Source organism: Cataglyphis hispanica, chromosome 16 (genome assembly GCF_021464435.1).
Source record: "Cataglyphis hispanica isolate Lineage 1 chromosome 16, ULB_Chis1_1.0, whole genome shotgun sequence".
In the NCBI taxonomy this organism is placed as follows: domain Eukaryota; kingdom Metazoa; phylum Arthropoda; class Insecta; order Hymenoptera; family Formicidae; genus Cataglyphis; species Cataglyphis hispanica.
The window spans coordinates 1,102,107-1,120,021 of record NC_065969.1 but is presented as its reverse complement, the minus strand read 5'-3'; the positions used below and the strand labels follow the sequence as shown (position 1 = coordinate 1,120,021).

Below are 17,915 nucleotides of genomic sequence, written 5' to 3'. Positions count from 1 at the left end.
TGCACAATACTACTTTTTGTAATACATTTTAAATGAAATTTTTATAAAGGCCTATTTTAGCTTGCTATTATATATTTGAAATTATTTTTCCGCGTTTTATTTTTGAAAAAGGAGGGTGTGTATATATGTGTATATACATACATGCGTATATAAATAATATAAAAATATTCTTCCATGCCATTGTGACAAGATATGTATGTTATATTGAAATTATGAATAAATGAAGTCTTAAAAAAGGTATGATAATCAATTATTAACAGTATTAAAACTATTTTATTATATATATATATATATATATATATATATATATATATATACAGGATGTCCCATAATTCGCGGATCACCTCTCGTCTACATATAAAGCATTAAACTGGATAAGGAAAGTCCTCTACCGTTTTGCGATTTTCACAAAAATTAATAAGAAATTAATTAAAAAAGATAGGCCAATCCCCGCTTTTCACAAGCGTGCGGCGAGAAGAGACGTCACTGCTTCACCGCGCGCCTAGTATCACATTACAGTAGGACATCTCTTCTCGTCGCGCGCTTGTACAAGATGCGGATTGGCCTACCTTTTTTAATTAATTTCTTATTAATTATCGTGAAAATCATAAAACGGTAGAAGACTTTCCTATCCAGTTTAACATGTTTTATATGCGAGGTGATCCATGAATTATGGGACATCCTGTATATATATATATATTGTGATATTTTGCTAAATTAATAGATCAGTGTTTTATATTGACAAGAAACTGGATCATAATTCACATTTCAAATATATTTTACTAATATATTCTTTGACTCAAGACAACATTTCCTCAGTTCACTTTGATTGATGTATATTTGGTATCTAAATAACTTTGGAGTTAGAATATAAAGCCTAAAGACCCTTGCACAATTCGAGGCGATAGGTACAAGAGAATAGTGATAGCGAGAATAGCGATAGACGATATCCAATGAGAAATTTGCTTTTTTGAAAATGCAGTGTTCTCATTGGATATTGCTATCGCTATCATTATTTTCTAGTTCCTATCGCTACCGCCTTGCATTGTGCAAGGGCCTTTATGCACAAGTTTGTGCGTTGTCATGCGTTAAGCGGGGAGCACAGACTTTTGCACAAGCGCATAGCAATAAACATAAGGAAATTGATTGGTTCATTTTCTTATGCATACATTTGTGAACCAATCAATTTCTTTATGCTTATAGTTATGCGCTTGTGCAAAAGTCTGTGCTCGGGCCTTCAGGTTTCTCTCTGGTTATAGTTACGATTACGGTTAAGGCCCTTGCACAATGCGATAGCGATAGGACCAAGAGAAAAGTGATAGCAATAGACGATATCCAATGAGAGATCTGCTTTTTTGAAAATGCAATGTTTTCATTGGATATTGCTTATCACTATCGTTATTCTATTGTTCCTATCACTATCACTTCACATTGTGCAAGGGCCTTTAACGGAAAGTGTGATTAGCTTAGGGCCCGAGTACAGATTTTTGCATAAGCGCATAACCATAAACATAAGGAAATTGATTGGTCAATTTCTTTATGCATATTCTTATGGACTAATCAATTTCCTTATGCTTATGGTTATGCGCTTATGCAAAAGTCTGTGCTCGAGTCCTTAGTAGTCGTGCATAACATATAATAAACACGGAAAAACAAAATTGCTAAATGTTTACAACTTATTGAAATTTTATATATTTTTCAAACAGTTGGTAGCCATGTGTTCGATACACAAATCTCGATTCAGCTGTTCAGTGTATATTTATGTCGTCTTGTGACTTGTGACGCTGTAGAGAATTGTAGCGAACACTTTATATTGCCTGTGCTTCGTGTTAACAAGTTTCCTATGTAATAATAGTAAAAAGCCGATTTATCAAGATTCGATATCTGTAAGTAACAAATGTTAGTTTCAGATTAAAAAATATCTCATAATGTAATATGTATTTTTTATACGATATTCTCATAGCTATAAATTGTAAATATAACCTTCATATATATATATATATATATATATATATATATATATATATATATATATATTCCAGTAAACACAGATATCACAATTAAATTGCTATCACATAACGGAATGTAACACTTAATATAATGTGTACGTTACAAATAATATATATGTAAGTTGTAATTTCCCACTCATAGAAAACTATAATTATATACATAAATATAAAATGTAATTAAAATATTATATAATGAGAAATATAGGAGAAATTATGAAAATATTATATAAGCATAATATAACTTAGCTAAAAGTTATAAAACTGAACTATATATTATTGAACTTTTATATTCAAGTGATTTTATTAGTTATAAAATGATTATATAATTATTACATTAATATTCTTAAATAAATGTGACTTACAGAAATAAAAGATCGCTGAATTAATTTCAAGCAAAACAAAATTTTAATATGCATAATATAATTTTGTTTAGTTTTGATTGAAATTAATTCAGCGATCTCTTTATTTCTATAAATCACATTAAAAAAATATAAAGGCAAAATGTAAATAAACAACAATAAAATGTATTGCACATATTTGCAAAAAGTTATCAGAAATTATTCAATACATCAATATATTAATAAAAATGTATGACTTATAGTGCAACCTGGGCATATCAAAAATTTTTATGTCACTTTAATCTTAATCCTTTAGGTTCCGTGTCTATCTAGTAAAGCTTATGTTTTTACTATTTGTAAAATCCGCGATATAATAGTGGTATTTTATATATTATACAAAATATTTATTTAGGAGAAGAGCATAATAATGTAATCTTTTAATTTTAATTTTCTCAAAAGAATCTATAATATTTTTATTAATGCAAAATTGATTTTATGACAAATACTATTTCAAATTACAAATTCTTACAAACTGAACTGTTTCTATGTACTTGGCTAGTTAACTATTGATTTCATATTTAATTTTTTTTTATTTTTTAGAGAAAAATTATTTTTTAATTTTTTATTTTTTATGAAAAAATCATTTTTTAAGGAAAAAATTTTTTTTTAAGTTATTTTTTAAAGCTTAAACTTTAAGTATTAAACTTTTTGTTGCGTACAAGTTGAAGATTTTATGTACTAGACGTGTTTTTTTTACCTTTGTGAAGTTTTGAGTATTATTATCTGTTCATTCACTGGTCTTTTTCTTCATTTTCATTGTGACGTTCATTTTTTTTTTTATTATCACGTTGTTTTCTTCAAAACGTAACCATTCTGCTACAATATTATTGAATTTTGATTCTGTTAAATTTATATACTGTAAAATTTTTACATCTTCTAAAAAGTAAAAAAAAATATTAAAAATAGCATTGTTATTAGTAGATTTTGTGTCTATTAATTAATAATAGCATTGTTATTAGTAGATTTTGTGTCTATTATATTTTTCTCATAATTTTTATTAAATGTAAATCACAGACTCGAAAGTTGTTTTTAATCCCTTTCCAAGAATGCTTCATAGCGCAATCATTTGTAAATATCTTTCTGGTTCCTCATAGAGAAAGCTTAGTTTTTGTCAATTTCTTTTTTTAAATTTTTGTGCCAATGTGTTTAGAATATTTTAAAACGTTGAAAAAACATATTTTTACAAAATATCGAGAATATGTGTATGTACGTATGTATGTAAACAAAAAGGACGTTAGAATGCTCTAACTGCCGTAAATTTTAAGATAACGTAAATTTTTTTATATGAATAAAGTATCATTGAAGGTTGGTTGATATTGTACTTGGCTAGGATCGAAAGGGGTTTATTTTTTTTTAATTTTGAATTTTTCAAAAAAGGATGTTCTAACTTAAAAAATTTTGAGATATTAGTCTAAATTTTCTTATATGAATAGAATATCATTAAAAGATAGTTGGTATTGAATTTGATGAGAGTTGATAAAAAGGTTTATTTTTTATGAAATTTTAAATTTTTCAATAAATGTCTGCACGCTTCTGCAAATTTGTGAAATATTAGATTAAATTGTTTTACATGCATAGAATATCATTAAATTATGATTGAATAACGTAGATGCATTATTTTGAGCTTTGAAGCTGAGGAAAAATTTCAAGGCGAAGATTTAAAAAAGTTCAATTATAGATATTGGATCAACGACAAGATTTCTTCTCTCCCTAGTCCAAAACATAAGAGAGAAAAATTTTTTTTGAAAAACAACGGACTGTATCTTGGAAACCTATCTAGGGACGTTTGTACCAGTTTGTACCGCTTTTCGTTTTGTTTGTATCCCTACGGGGGTGAAAGTACCGAATTTTCAAAATACGGGTAAGAGCTAACTTTGCCATTTTTAAAGATATTTGAATTCTGTAAACGGGTGCTGTTTCGGGGACGTTTGTACCCGTTTTATAAATTTTCAGGAATATAATTGCGGGATCTTCAATATTGGTTTGGAGGAAATAATTTGGAGATTTACATACAATATAAAAATAATAGGTATGACTTTTTTATTAAATAATATTGTTGTTTTGCAGAAATAAATAAAAAACTAAAATGTGATAAAAAGCATGCAGCTTAATTAGAAGAAAATGGAGATATGTATGCGTGCGTTTAAGCGTGTATTGTTACTCATATTAAGCTGGCCCCCCCACCAACGCCTAATAAAGTCGCACCTATCAAATTATTTAGTGCTAATTATGTGCTAATTTGTTGCCGTAGTCGGAATTTTGTTGCTCGAATCGTTTAGCAGGAATTCAAGTTTAAAAGGGGGGCTAGCTTGACATTAAGCTAGCCCCCTCCCATAGAGAAAAAAAAATAAAAAATAAAAAATCAATATACCAGAATTTGTTGCTATTTTGTTGCTCTAAAATAACGTGAAAATATTTTAAAAAAAGTATATTATTTAATTAATACCACTATACACTCAGTCTCGCGGCGTCGTGCCATTGACTTCGCCGAACTAAAAGTACCTAAAAGAATTTGTTGCTCGCATGTAATTGGTATCAAAATAATCTGTAGACAATATACTATCGAAATATATACGATATCGAATTTGTTGCTCGTTCTAAAGTATTAAAAAACGACACTTTGTCGCCGCGCAAGCTATACGAGACGCGACCATATATTCTATAAACTAATTAAAAAAATTTGTTGCTCGCATGTATTTGGTATCAAAATAATCTGTGGACAATATACTATCGAAATATATACGATATCGAATTTGTTGCTCGTTCTAAATTATTAAAAAACAACACTTTGTCGCCGCGCAAGCTATACGACGCGACCATATATTCTATAAACTAATTTAAAAAATTTGTTGCTCGCATGTATTTGGTATCAAAATAATCTGTGGACAATATACTATCGAAACATATACGATATCGAATTTGTTGCTCGTTCTAAAGTATTAAAAAATGACACTTTATCGCCGCGCAAGCTATACGACGCGACCATATATTCTATAAACTATTTAAAAAAATTTGTTGCTCGCATGTATTTGTGAGACGATTCCGTTTTCCTGGCAACTCGTACGGCGTAAAACAAATAAGAAACGCGGTAAGAAAAAAGGTAATGCGAGATAGTATGCGACGCGGATCTAATTTCAAAACAAATCGTTCCTTTATTTTACAGACAATACAAAACGTTGCCGAATATTTCGACACAATCATACGAAAAACTTCTCTTCTTAAATAACATATATAATACATATTGATGCAAGACACTACCGTGTCAATAACCTCTTAATAAATATACATATATAAAAAACTTTCAAATTAAGAAAACTGAACTACTGAGACGAAGATACTGAAACAATAAAAGGTTATCATATATATAGTATACAGTAAAAAGCAACAAAATTAGTATATATTTTGTTAATATATTGTCCACGGATTATATTGATACCAAATACATGCGAGCAAAAAATTTTTCTAATATCGCGTCGTATAGCTTGCGCGGCGACAAAGTGTCGTTTTTTAATAATTTAGAACGAGCAACAAATTCGATATCGTATATATTTCGATAGTATATTATTCACGGATTATATTGATACCAAATACATGCGAGCAACAAATTTTTTTAAATAGTTTATAATATATATGGTCGCGTCGTATAGCTTGCGCGGCGACAAAGTGTCGTTTTTTAATAATTTAGAACGAGCAACAAATTCAATCTTTTATATATTTCGATAGTATATTGTCCACGGATTATTTTGATACCAATTACATGCGAGCAACAAATTCTTTTAGGTACTTTTAGTTCGGCGAAGTCGATGGCACGACGCCGCGAGACTGAGTGTATAGTGGTATTAATTAAATAATATACTTTTTTAAAAATATTTTCACGTTATTTTAGAGCAACAAAATAGCAACAAATTCTGGTATATTGATTTTTTATTTTTTTTTCTCTATGGGGGGGCTAGCTTAATGTCAAGCTAGCCCCCCCCCCACTTTAAACTTGAATTCCTGCTAAATGATTCGAGCAACAAAATTCCGACTACGGCAACAAATTAGCACATAATTAGCACTAAATAATTTGATAGGTGCGACTTTATTTGGCGTTGGTGGGGGGGCCAGCTTAATATGGGTTATTAAAAGTAAGATTTTACATACTATATAGTCGTAATTAAGTAAGATGTGAGATAAGAGTTAGCTAAAAAAAGCAGAGATGCTATAATTTAATTAATTTTCATTAATGCGTTAAATAAAACAAAAAAAAAACAAAAAAAATAAAAAATAAAAATAAAAATTCTCTCTGTCTTTCCAATATATTTCAATATAATCCATATTTAAAAATATCCAAAAATTTGAAACATATGTATATATGTATATATGTAAAAACAAACACGTACATACATGCTTAAATGCACGCATACATATCTCCATTTTCTTCTAATTAAGCTGCATGCTTTTTATCACATTTTAGTTTTTTATTTATTTCTGCAAAACAACAATATTATTTAATAAAAAAGTCATACCTATTTTATTTTTATATTGTATGTAAATCTCCAAATTATTTCCTCCAAACCAATATTGAAGATCCCGCAATTATATTCCTGAAAATTTATAAAATGGGTACAAACGTTCCCGAAACAGCACCCGTTTACAGAATTCAAATATCTTTAAAAATGGCAAAGTTAGCTTTTACCTCTATTTTAAAAATTCCGTACGTTCACCCCCATAGGGGTACAAACAAAATAAAAAGCCGTACAAACGGGTACAAACGCCCCGAAACAGCACCCGTTTACAGAATTCAAACATCTTTAAAAATGGCAAAGTTAGTTCTTACCCCTATTTTAAAAATTCGGTATTTTAACCCCCTTAGGGATACAAACGAAACGAAAAACGGTACAAACGGGTACAAACGATGCTGAATCGAACTGTATTAAAAAAATTACGGTATCTTAAAGTGGTGTGCTGACAATTGTTTCAATCCTTATAATTTGCAACCCTTTGAGGTACAAACGAAATCAAGGACAGTACAAACGGATACAAACGGTGCGTAATCGAATGCGTATTTAAAAAATCCGTTTTCTTAAAGTCGGGTGCCAAGTTCACACAGGTCTAAATTTATTTTTATATGAAACATGTTGTCTGTGGCCTTGCTTCATTTTTTCTTTATCAGTTGTGTATATATACATACATACATACATACATAAATATATATATATATATATATATATATATATATATATATATATAGCATCTGCCGCACTTTTACGAGCTGATTCGAGAGACATGTTACAATGAAAGAAAAGAATTATTATTTGCATTTGTATACATTATGCTGAAAACAAAAAGTTTTTGTTGGTTCTAGCATATGAATTCTCAGTTCTAACAATAATTTAAAATCCAAAATTCAATAATTAATATTCATTATTCAGGTAAAAGTTTAAGTGTTTATTACTTTTCAATATTTGACGATATATTAATAAAAATAAAATTTATATTTATACATATTATAAATACAATTTTATATATTATAAAGATAATTATATAAAATATATTATACTACTTTAATAATTACATTTTAAATGCAAGGAAGATCTTTGCACAAAAGAAAATAATTTTTCACATTATACGATGTAAAAGAACAAGATACAAATGCATAAATAGATGGATTTCCAGATAGCCAAGTCTGTAAGATCACGTATTGCAAATTGTGCACTACATATTATGTTAACAGAATTCTGGCAGCAATTGAGCATGATCTGCCATTTTAATTAATTTTGGCAGAAATACAGCAGAAAACAAACAGGTTCTGTGTCATGATATAATATAAAAAGTGCTGCAAAATTTAAACAGAAATTCTCAATATAAAATCATTAGATTTTAAGCTTTGCATGTTGACACAATATATCAATAGAAATTAAATAAAAATTGAACATAACATGATACAACACACTACATCGACAGAATATCGTCAGAAATCGAATTTATCTGCAAGCACGGCGTAATAGCAGAAATGCTACAAAAATTAAGCATGTTCTGCGATCTCAAAAAATAACAGCAGAAACAGCATGGTTTGTTGTCATAAAACAATAATAGAATTACATCGATCTTAATATGTTATATCAAGTTGTAATTCGTTTACCGCTATATGACGTATCTACCTTGTATTCAAGTTTTCGTTACAAGCAAATATAAAGATTGCAAAATGCGGCTAGAACAAAATAAAAAATGTGTAATGGCTCTTACACATAAGATGCGGCAATGCAACAAGTGTTCTGAGCATTGTAGGAGCCATAATAACTATTTTTATCAATTTAGTTTTTAAATTCATCTAACAAAAAGAACTAAAAATATTAAACTAAAAGTTTGAAAACCGAATGAATCAATAGAAAATTGATTGCTTGAAACAAAATAAGAGTTCAATTTCTATACAAATCTTAAAATTTATAAATTATTAATAAATTATTTATTTAAATTTATATATTTAATTAAATATTTAAATATGCCAATATTTAGTTTCTATTGTATTTATATTAGTAATTACATTTTGTATGTGTTTTCTTTACTGTATTTTCATCGTTACATCGTGACAACAGGCTATGCTCAATTTCTGCTACGTTATTTCTATGCCGTCATGTTGCAATGGTAGGCCATGCTTGATTTCTGCCGCATTTCTGTTTTCAGATCTGATGTGACAGACTTCACTTGATATTTGTTACATATTTACTGTCACGATGTAAGAGCAAATAATACTTGATTTTTGCTTCATTTTCTCTGTCATATTGTATCGGCCAGCTGTGCTGCCAGAAATTAAGCGTAATGGGGACGCAGCAGAGTGGAATCTGCTGCAAAGTCATGATTGAATTTGTTGACATACTGCTGGCATATTGCTAGCATTTTGCTATCTGGGTACTTACTACAATATTTTATGAGATCAATGTCATATTTAGTCCAAGCATCATAATTGGAGCTTACACAATTTGTTCTTAATATTTTGCTATTTGCCGTTTGAGGCGGCTACCAGCATTGCTGATTATCGTCGTTTTCTGTTATAAGCCATGTTGTTGGAATTTCAGAAAATATGCAATCTGACAAAAATGTTACCATTCCATATTTTTTATTTCGATAAAACTTTACAAAAGGGGACCCAGCCCTAATGATCTTAACTTTGACAATGTCATTGGGGACATATGTTGTCAAGGCATGTGTCTACGCATATACTTTCCAAAGCAAAGCGAGGTTCATCCTACAATTGTTCTGTAGATGGGAAAGTGGTCACAGTGGGTTCCGCCCCCTCCCCCTTCTACGGGGGGACTCCACTTCTTGAAAATATAATTTAACCCAAACCGATTTCTGATTTAAAACTAAAATTTGCTTACACCAAATTACATTTTATTTAATGTACATGGTGTTCAAAAATTGCAAATTATTCGTACAAATTCTTTTGTTAATATTTATTAATAACTTTTTAATAAACAATGAACGACTGCTAAAACCTCTTGGATATAACTCGGGACAATGACCTTGACAACATATGTCAAGGTCGAGGTCATTGGGGCTAGGTCCCCTTTTGTAAAGTTTTACGTTTATTTCTTGCTGCCATGCTAATATTATACAATCCATATAATCGAAAAAAGAAAACATGTTTTAATTTGTATAGATTGCCTGACAAATAAAAATTAACTACTTTTGTTGACAGAAAGGGACAAAATGTTAAACTTAGCTTATAGCATAAAATACATCACATGTTAATATTAAAAACAGTATGATAATGTTATCTATTAAAATGTCATTAAAATTTGTATTTTCGGATTTTGTTTTGATAAGATGTTATATTAATGATATCAATTACGAAAGTTGTATTATACAGTTTATTCAATAAGAAAGTGACCGCAATAATTTGGAAAAAAATTTAGATTAATTTTTTTTTTCTTTTATTGAAGTACTATTAGCTATTACGCAATTACCTAATATCTCGTCCAATCACTTCTATTACTGATTATAGCTTCACACCTTATTTTCATACTTTTTGAAGTTTTCTGCATATTTATTTGGCAAAGATTGTCATATCTTCTTAATTTGAATGACAGCTGCTTCACAGTGTACACTGATTTTCCTTTGAGCTTCATTTTCATGTATTACCACACATTTTCAATGGAGTTAACATCTGGAGCCATTGCCGGTCATTCCATCGTAGTGACATTATTTGTTATTTCGGTGAAACAGCTATCATTTCAAATTAATAAGATATGCAGAAAACCTCACCCATATTAACCTGGCACCCCCACCACGAAAAATCGGGTTCGGCTATAGTGCACAATTAAGTGCTAATTTGTTGCTAATTTATTGCTCTAAGCCCGAATTTATTGCTCCTACCCATGAGCAGGAAAACGAAATTAAAGATGGGGGTGCTGACTTGCCATTAAGCTAGCACCCCCACTTCCGAAAAATACATATAATTAGTTGCAAATCAAAAAACAATTACACTAGAATTTGTTGCTAATTAATTGCTCAAAGAAACTGCAAACAAATTTTGAAAATATTAAATTTTTAATTATGCACTAATACGACATATTATGAACATGGGAAGTAAAATCACCAAAAATACGCAGCTAACAACAACAATTTGTTATAATATTATATTCGGCATTAAATGTTATCAAAATAAATTATTTCCGCATTTATTGCTTGCACTTTAATTTAAAAAATCGATCCGAAATGATGGCGGTGCTAGCTTACACACAAGAGTATATCAACGCAATTAGTTGCTGCTAATATTTTGGTCTTCAAATATTTCTTTAATTTGTTGCTCTCAAAATATATAATATCGAATTTATTGCTCAACATTTAACTTATAAAAATTAATCCGAAAGGACGGCGGTGCTAGCTTATATTCAAGAGTAAAGTATATCAACGCAATTAGTTGCTGCTAATATTTTGGTCTTAAAATGTTTCTTTAATTTGTTGTTCTAAAGATATGTATTATCGAATTTATTACTCAACGTTTAACTTTTAAAAATCGATCCGAAATGATGGCGGTGCTAGCGTGCCAACAAGAGTAAAGTATATCAATGTAATTAGTTGCTACTATGATTTTGGTCTCAAAATATTTCTATAATTTGTTGCTCTCAAGATATATAATACCAAATTATTTTGATCTTATATTTTTACATATTGATATACTTTACTCTTGTGTGTAAGCTATCCCCACTATTTCGGATCGATTTTTAAAACTTAAATGTTGAGCAATAAATTCGATAATACATGTCTTTAGAGCAACAAATTAAAGAAACATTTTAAGACCAAAATATTAGCAGCAACTAATTGCGTTGATATACTTTACTCTTGTGTTTAAGCTAGCACCCCCACTTTTTGATTTTTTAAATTAAAGTGCAAGCAATAAATGCGGAAATGATTTGTTTTGATAACATTTAATGCCGAATATAATATTATAACAAATTGTTGTTGTTAGCTGCGTATTTTTGGTGATTTTACTTCCCATGTTCATAATATGTCATATTAGTGCATAATTAAAAATTTAATATTTTCAAAATTTGTTTGCAGTTTCTTTGAGCAATTAATTAACAATAAATTCTAGTGTAATTGTTTTTTGATTTGCAACTAATTATATGTGTTTTTCGGAAGTAGGGGTGCTAGCTTAATGGCAAGTCAGCATCCCCATCTTTAATTTCGTTTTCCTGCTCATGGGTAGGAGCAATATATTTTTTTTTAAATATTATTATTTAAATATAATATTTTTTTTACATAGCGCTTGTACTTGGCTTCTTTTTTAACTTTTTTTAAAAAGGTAATTTTTTTAAGGATTATATAAATGTATAGTAATATTTATAACTGTAGAGATGTTTAGAAAACGTATACAGGATGTTTCATGTAACTCTTACATCTCAAAACACTTCTATTTTATATATGCAAAAAAATGGTAAAGGTAGAAGTTGTATGAATCAAAGGCGGAAACACGATGATGAAATTAAAAAATCATTAAGGCCATTTTGAATGTTATTTCAATGTCATTGATGTTTTTTTAGATGGAATCATATGATTTTAAATAGATCATGGTTTAATTGATTTCAAAAGGAATTCAACCATGTATGATAACATTTAGGTAACTTTGTATTCGAAATTCACGCTATAATGATATGGGATAATTAATAAATCTTAATAATTATTTTTTTTATGTTAATATTTGTTTATTTAATTTAATATGTGTTCAAAATGTCCATTAACGTCAGTACATTTTTGTAAACGTTTGAAAGAGTGCTTTGTTGTTGCGATTATTTGTGGAATAATATTTCTAAAAGCTTTAATAATGCGCTCTCTCTATTCTGAATAGTTGTCGGCGTATCTTGATAAATAATATCTTTAATTGTACTCCATAAAAAAATGGCCGTTGGCAAACAGGCTAGACATGTGGTACCAACACGATGGTCGTTCAACACATTTTACCCGAATAGTACGTGATACTTTAAACAAGTTTCCAGAAAAATGAATTGGTAGAGGCTCAAGAGTTAACTGGCCGGCACGCTCTCCGGATCTAACACCACTAGGTTTTTTTTGATGGGGCACAATTAAAGATATTGTTTATCAAGATAAGCCGACAACAATTTAGACTATGAGAGAGCGCTTTAATAATTCTTTGAGAAATATTACTCCATAAGTAATCGTAACAGCAAGGCACTCGTTCATTAGACATTTACAAAAATATATTGACGTTGATGGACATTTGGAACATCTACATGTTAAAATAAATAAATAAATATTAACATAAAAAAATAATTATTAAGATTTATTGATTATTCCATTCATTGTAGCGTGAATTTCGAGTACAAGGGTACCTGAAGGTTACGTTATTATACATGGTTGAATTTCTTTTGAAATCAGTTAAAACATCATCTATTTAAAATCATAATTCCATTAAAAAAACACCAATAACCTTGAAATAACATTCAATATGACTTTAATTTAATTTTTTACGACTTTCTAATTTCTATCGTGTTTCTCACTTTGTTTCATACAATTTTTTCCTTAACCATTTTTTTGTATAAAAGTAACGAAATTATTTGAAATATAAGAGTTAAATGAAAAACAATGTATATGTAAGTTAAAATGGAAAACATCTGTATATATTATTAATATTATTATTATAAATACAAAATAAAAAAAACTAAAATATAAAAAAAAACTATATAAAAACTATTTAAATATCAAATCAATGTTATATTTTAATTTTATTATAATTATATTCTTAATATATTAATAATATAATATTATATATAATATAATATTATATAATTGTTATAATTAAATGTATTACTGCGGGCGTATCTCATTTGGACACGTAACGATTGGACACCGCTCGATTGGACACTGCACGATTGGACACCGTACGATTGAACACCGCACGATTGAACATTGTACTTTCAGGTTAGGAAATGAGGTTTTAACATAGATTTTACAACTTTCCATGTGAAGTGAGATTTCACATGGGTTTACAATTTTCCACGCAAAGCGAGGTTCAAGGAAAACTGTGTTTAATTTTAATGGTAGTGGAGCCTCCCCTTTAGGGGTGGGGGCAGAACACACTGCCTCTCCGCATATACTTTTCAATGCCAAATGAGGTTCCACATGGGTTTACAACTTTGTTCAATTGTGCGTTGTCCAGTCGTGTTGTGTCCAATCATGCGGTATCCAATCGCGCGGTGTCCAATCGTGCCGCGTCCAATCGGACAATATGCGTGTCCAATCGTGCAGTGTCGAATCGGGCGGTGTCCAATTGTTACGTGTCCAAATGGAGGTCACCCTATAACTGCAATATACAGGGTGTTCCGGAACAACCTTCCGTAAAATGACGTATTCCTGATACAATTCTAAGACAATTTTTTCTTTATCAAAATTTGAATTGAAGCGTAATTTTTGAGTTACAAAGAAAAATAGTTAGCAAATCACGCGTCGAGTACAGAAGGCTGGCAGTCGCGGCGCGGCGCGGCTATTTTCTTCTTTACCAAAATTTTATTTAAAGCATTATTTTATGTTATAAGATAAAATAGTTAGCGACTCATGCGGTGGTAATCACATGTCGGACGGTCAGCTGCGTTGGGCGCTCGCGGCGCACCGCACCGCGCCGCGCCGCGATGGCCTGCCTTCTGTACTCGATGCGTGATTTGCTATTTTTGCTTGTAACTAAAAAATTAAGCTTCAATTCAAATTTTGGTAAAGGAAAAATCGTCTTAGAATTGTATCAGGAATACGTCATTTTACGGACGGAAAGTTGTTTCGGAACACCCTGTATAACTGCAACATTTTTGTTTCTTTGAGTGAGAAATGACAAGGAATGAGTGTATGACGTTATTTTATTCCTGTTACTTGTTATATTCGATTACATTGAGTTATAATATAGTCATAAAAGTGTTTGCGGGGAAGATATGCTCTATTAAATGTATATAGTGCCAATAAAATTACGTTTTATTTAATAAATTTTGTTTATTAATAACTTTTAATAATTATTTACTATAAGGAACCCACTTCCGATTTCAATAACTTTCACATATAGTATCAAGATCGTCATTCTGAGTAATTCCCCGCAAAAATCAAGTAGCGGTCGAGTTGGTTTAGAAGATATAACAAATTAAAGTTTTATAATTTTGTTTTATAATGTTTTTTCTATCATAAAATAAGGAAAAATAAAGTTTGTTTAAATTATATGGACAGAACTCTTATTTCTGATTTAAAACTAAAATTTTGTTTGGGTTATGTTATATCTTCCGGAAGTGGAGCCCTTCCGTAGGGAAGAAGGGACGGAACTCATTATTCACGCATATACTTTTCCATCCACACAACAATTGTGAGGTGTACTTCGGGTTGTTAAGAATATGCGTTAGCACAGAAGGTTTTGCTCCCCGCGAAGCAAGGTTTTACATAAATTTACAACTTTCCACAAAACGAGGATCAACTCAATAATCAATTCAAAAGTTTCATAAATGAAACTTTTTTTTTCGACATTGCATATATTGTTACAAAGAATAATAGATGTGAAACCATATAATTATAAACTTTGTTTTGCATCCGAAGCATAAGACAATATGGGATAGATTTTGCTTCGCGCAGACTATGACATGTCTATTGATTTTTTCTAATATTACATTAATTATATAAATCCAGGTAGCCAAGTCTGTTCAAACAGATTTTGTCAAACGTCTGCTACAAATTTTTGTCAGCAGAAAGACTGCAGATTTTGTATACAAAATCTGTTATATCAAATAATGATAGCAGAACATCAGCAGAAATATTACAAACCTGCTGACATAATTTGCCAACAGATCAGTAACAGAAAACAAAGCAGAATTTGTACAGAATTATTATAGCAGATTGGCAACAGAAATAGAACAGAATCTGCGTAATTTGATGTCAGATTGGCGGCAGAAACCGAGCAAGTCTGCGCGTACGCATTTTGATGGCATATTAGTAACAGCAATCGAGCAGGGTCTGCTAACATGATATCAGATTAGCAGCAAAAACCGAGTAAGATCTGCGCACGCGCAATTTGACAGCAAATTGGCAGCAGAAATCGAGCAGAATCTGCAATAATTTTGAAACAATTTGATAACAATGCAATAAACTATTGAAACAATAGTTTATTTGCTTACCGCTATGCGACACAGTATTCACTTTCTATATTTCGTATTCAAGTTCTTGTCATGCGTATATGAAGCCTGCAAAATGCGGCTAATAACATATATAATTATTTTTATTGGTTCAATTTTTTATACGATTTCCATACAGGGAATTCAGATATTGAACTGATTTTTGAAAAATCGGATAGATAAATATCTGATTTTACTTATTCGGATAATTTCTGTTCGAATAAGCAAAATTATTTAGTTATTATTTATGATATAAAATAGAAATCTATGATATAAAATAGAAATTCCATTAAATAAAATCTTTAATTATATAAATTAAATTATTTAAATTTTCCTATATTTATTACATTAATATTATATATTTATATATTATTAATACAAAAAACAGAAAATGATGTCCCGTGATATGTGATATATCGACTATTGACATCATTTTTGGGTTTCATGAGACTTAATTTAGGATGTCTAATTATTTATGTTATTTTGTGACCAAAATTTATTGTCATTTTGTTACTTCGGATTCTTTAAATGTTTAAATCCATTTATATGTCCATTTTATATAAATGTCTAGAAGCTGCAGAATCTGCTTGATTTCTGCTGTTAATTTGTCAGCAGATTATGCTAGCAGACTCTGCTCGGTTTCTGCCGCCAATCTGTCGCCAAGTTATGTCAACAATGTCTGTTCAAATTTTTCCGCCAATCTGTCCACTTATTATATTAGCAGATTCTGCCGGCAAAACATTAGCTGAATGCAAACACAGTTGATGTCAGTTTGCTAACAGATTTTGATTAAATCTGCTACCAATTTGCCGTCATACTGCTAACATTTTGCTTAAGGGGAACATCTTGTTTTGCTTTTTGCGTGGAAATTACAAATCGATGTGAGAATTACGTTTCATTTTTCTGAATCTATTTTTGTTTATAACTTTTTAATAAACAATGACCGTCGATTAAATTATAAGGAAGAGTTATGTCCTTGACAACATATGTTAAAATCGAGGATATCAGAGCCGGCCCCTATACTAAATAATTACCCAACTTTTTAATGAGCGACGGCTAAAACTTTTGAAAATTACTCAGATGATAATGACTTTGACAACAAGGTCAAGGTCAAGATCATTAGGGCTGGGACTTCTTTTGATACTGTTTAACTTTTTTTAATTTTTACTTCTGGAATTTTTTAATATTTAATTTAAAAAAATAAATATTAATTTAATAATATAATAATGTAATAACTTAAAAATAACATCTTATTTTTATTTGTGTTATATATAGGATTACCTTTACCAATTTACATGATGCAGCGCATGCAAAATAGTGATCAGGTAAGAAACTTTTTATTTTAATGAATCTTGTTGAATATGTAATGTATAGCATTCACCAATAAAATAGAGTTATTATACAGTTTTCTTTTTTGTTTCTATAGTTATAATTTATTTATATAATTATAGTTTATGTTTGTTTTTTCCTATGTAACTAGACGCGTCTTCTTTTCTTTCATTTAGTCTTTTATTTGATTGCGTTCATGTCACCGTTCATGTGCATTTACTAATTAAGTTATATTCTAATAATCGGTCTATTCCTTATATTCATATCACATATCACATATCACATATCATCAAATCTTTTCTAGAATAATAATATAAAAATATTGACAGATAATTAAACATTTGGTAAAACTTTCGAAGTTGAGCCTATACGTCGATGATCTTGACTTTGACATATGTTGTCAAGGAGATTCTTCTGAGTAATTCTCCACAAGAATTAAGTGGCGGACGGCATTAGTTTAGAAGATATAACGATAATTATACAGAAAGAGGGAAACCTCATGTATGATTTTGAGTTTAAAATATGTTGTCAAGGCCCCT

At 29.8% G+C, this 17,915-nt stretch overlaps 1 protein-coding gene across 1 annotated transcript in view; it reads left to right on the top strand.

The window, feature by feature from the left end:
* Nucleotides 1-1,571: 1,571 nt before the first annotated feature.
* The window catches only part of LOC126855610 (dual specificity protein phosphatase 3-like), a 40,020-nt gene continuing 23,676 nt past the window's right edge, over nucleotides 1,572-17,915 (top strand). The window contains exons 1-2 of the mRNA XM_050603425.1: nucleotides 1,572-1,886; nucleotides 17,323-17,372. Coding sequence (XP_050459382.1) covers nucleotides 17,343-17,372 — 30 coding nt within the window. The 5' untranslated portion in view covers nucleotides 1,572-1,886; nucleotides 17,323-17,342. The remainder of the gene's footprint in view (nucleotides 1,887-17,322; nucleotides 17,373-17,915) is intronic.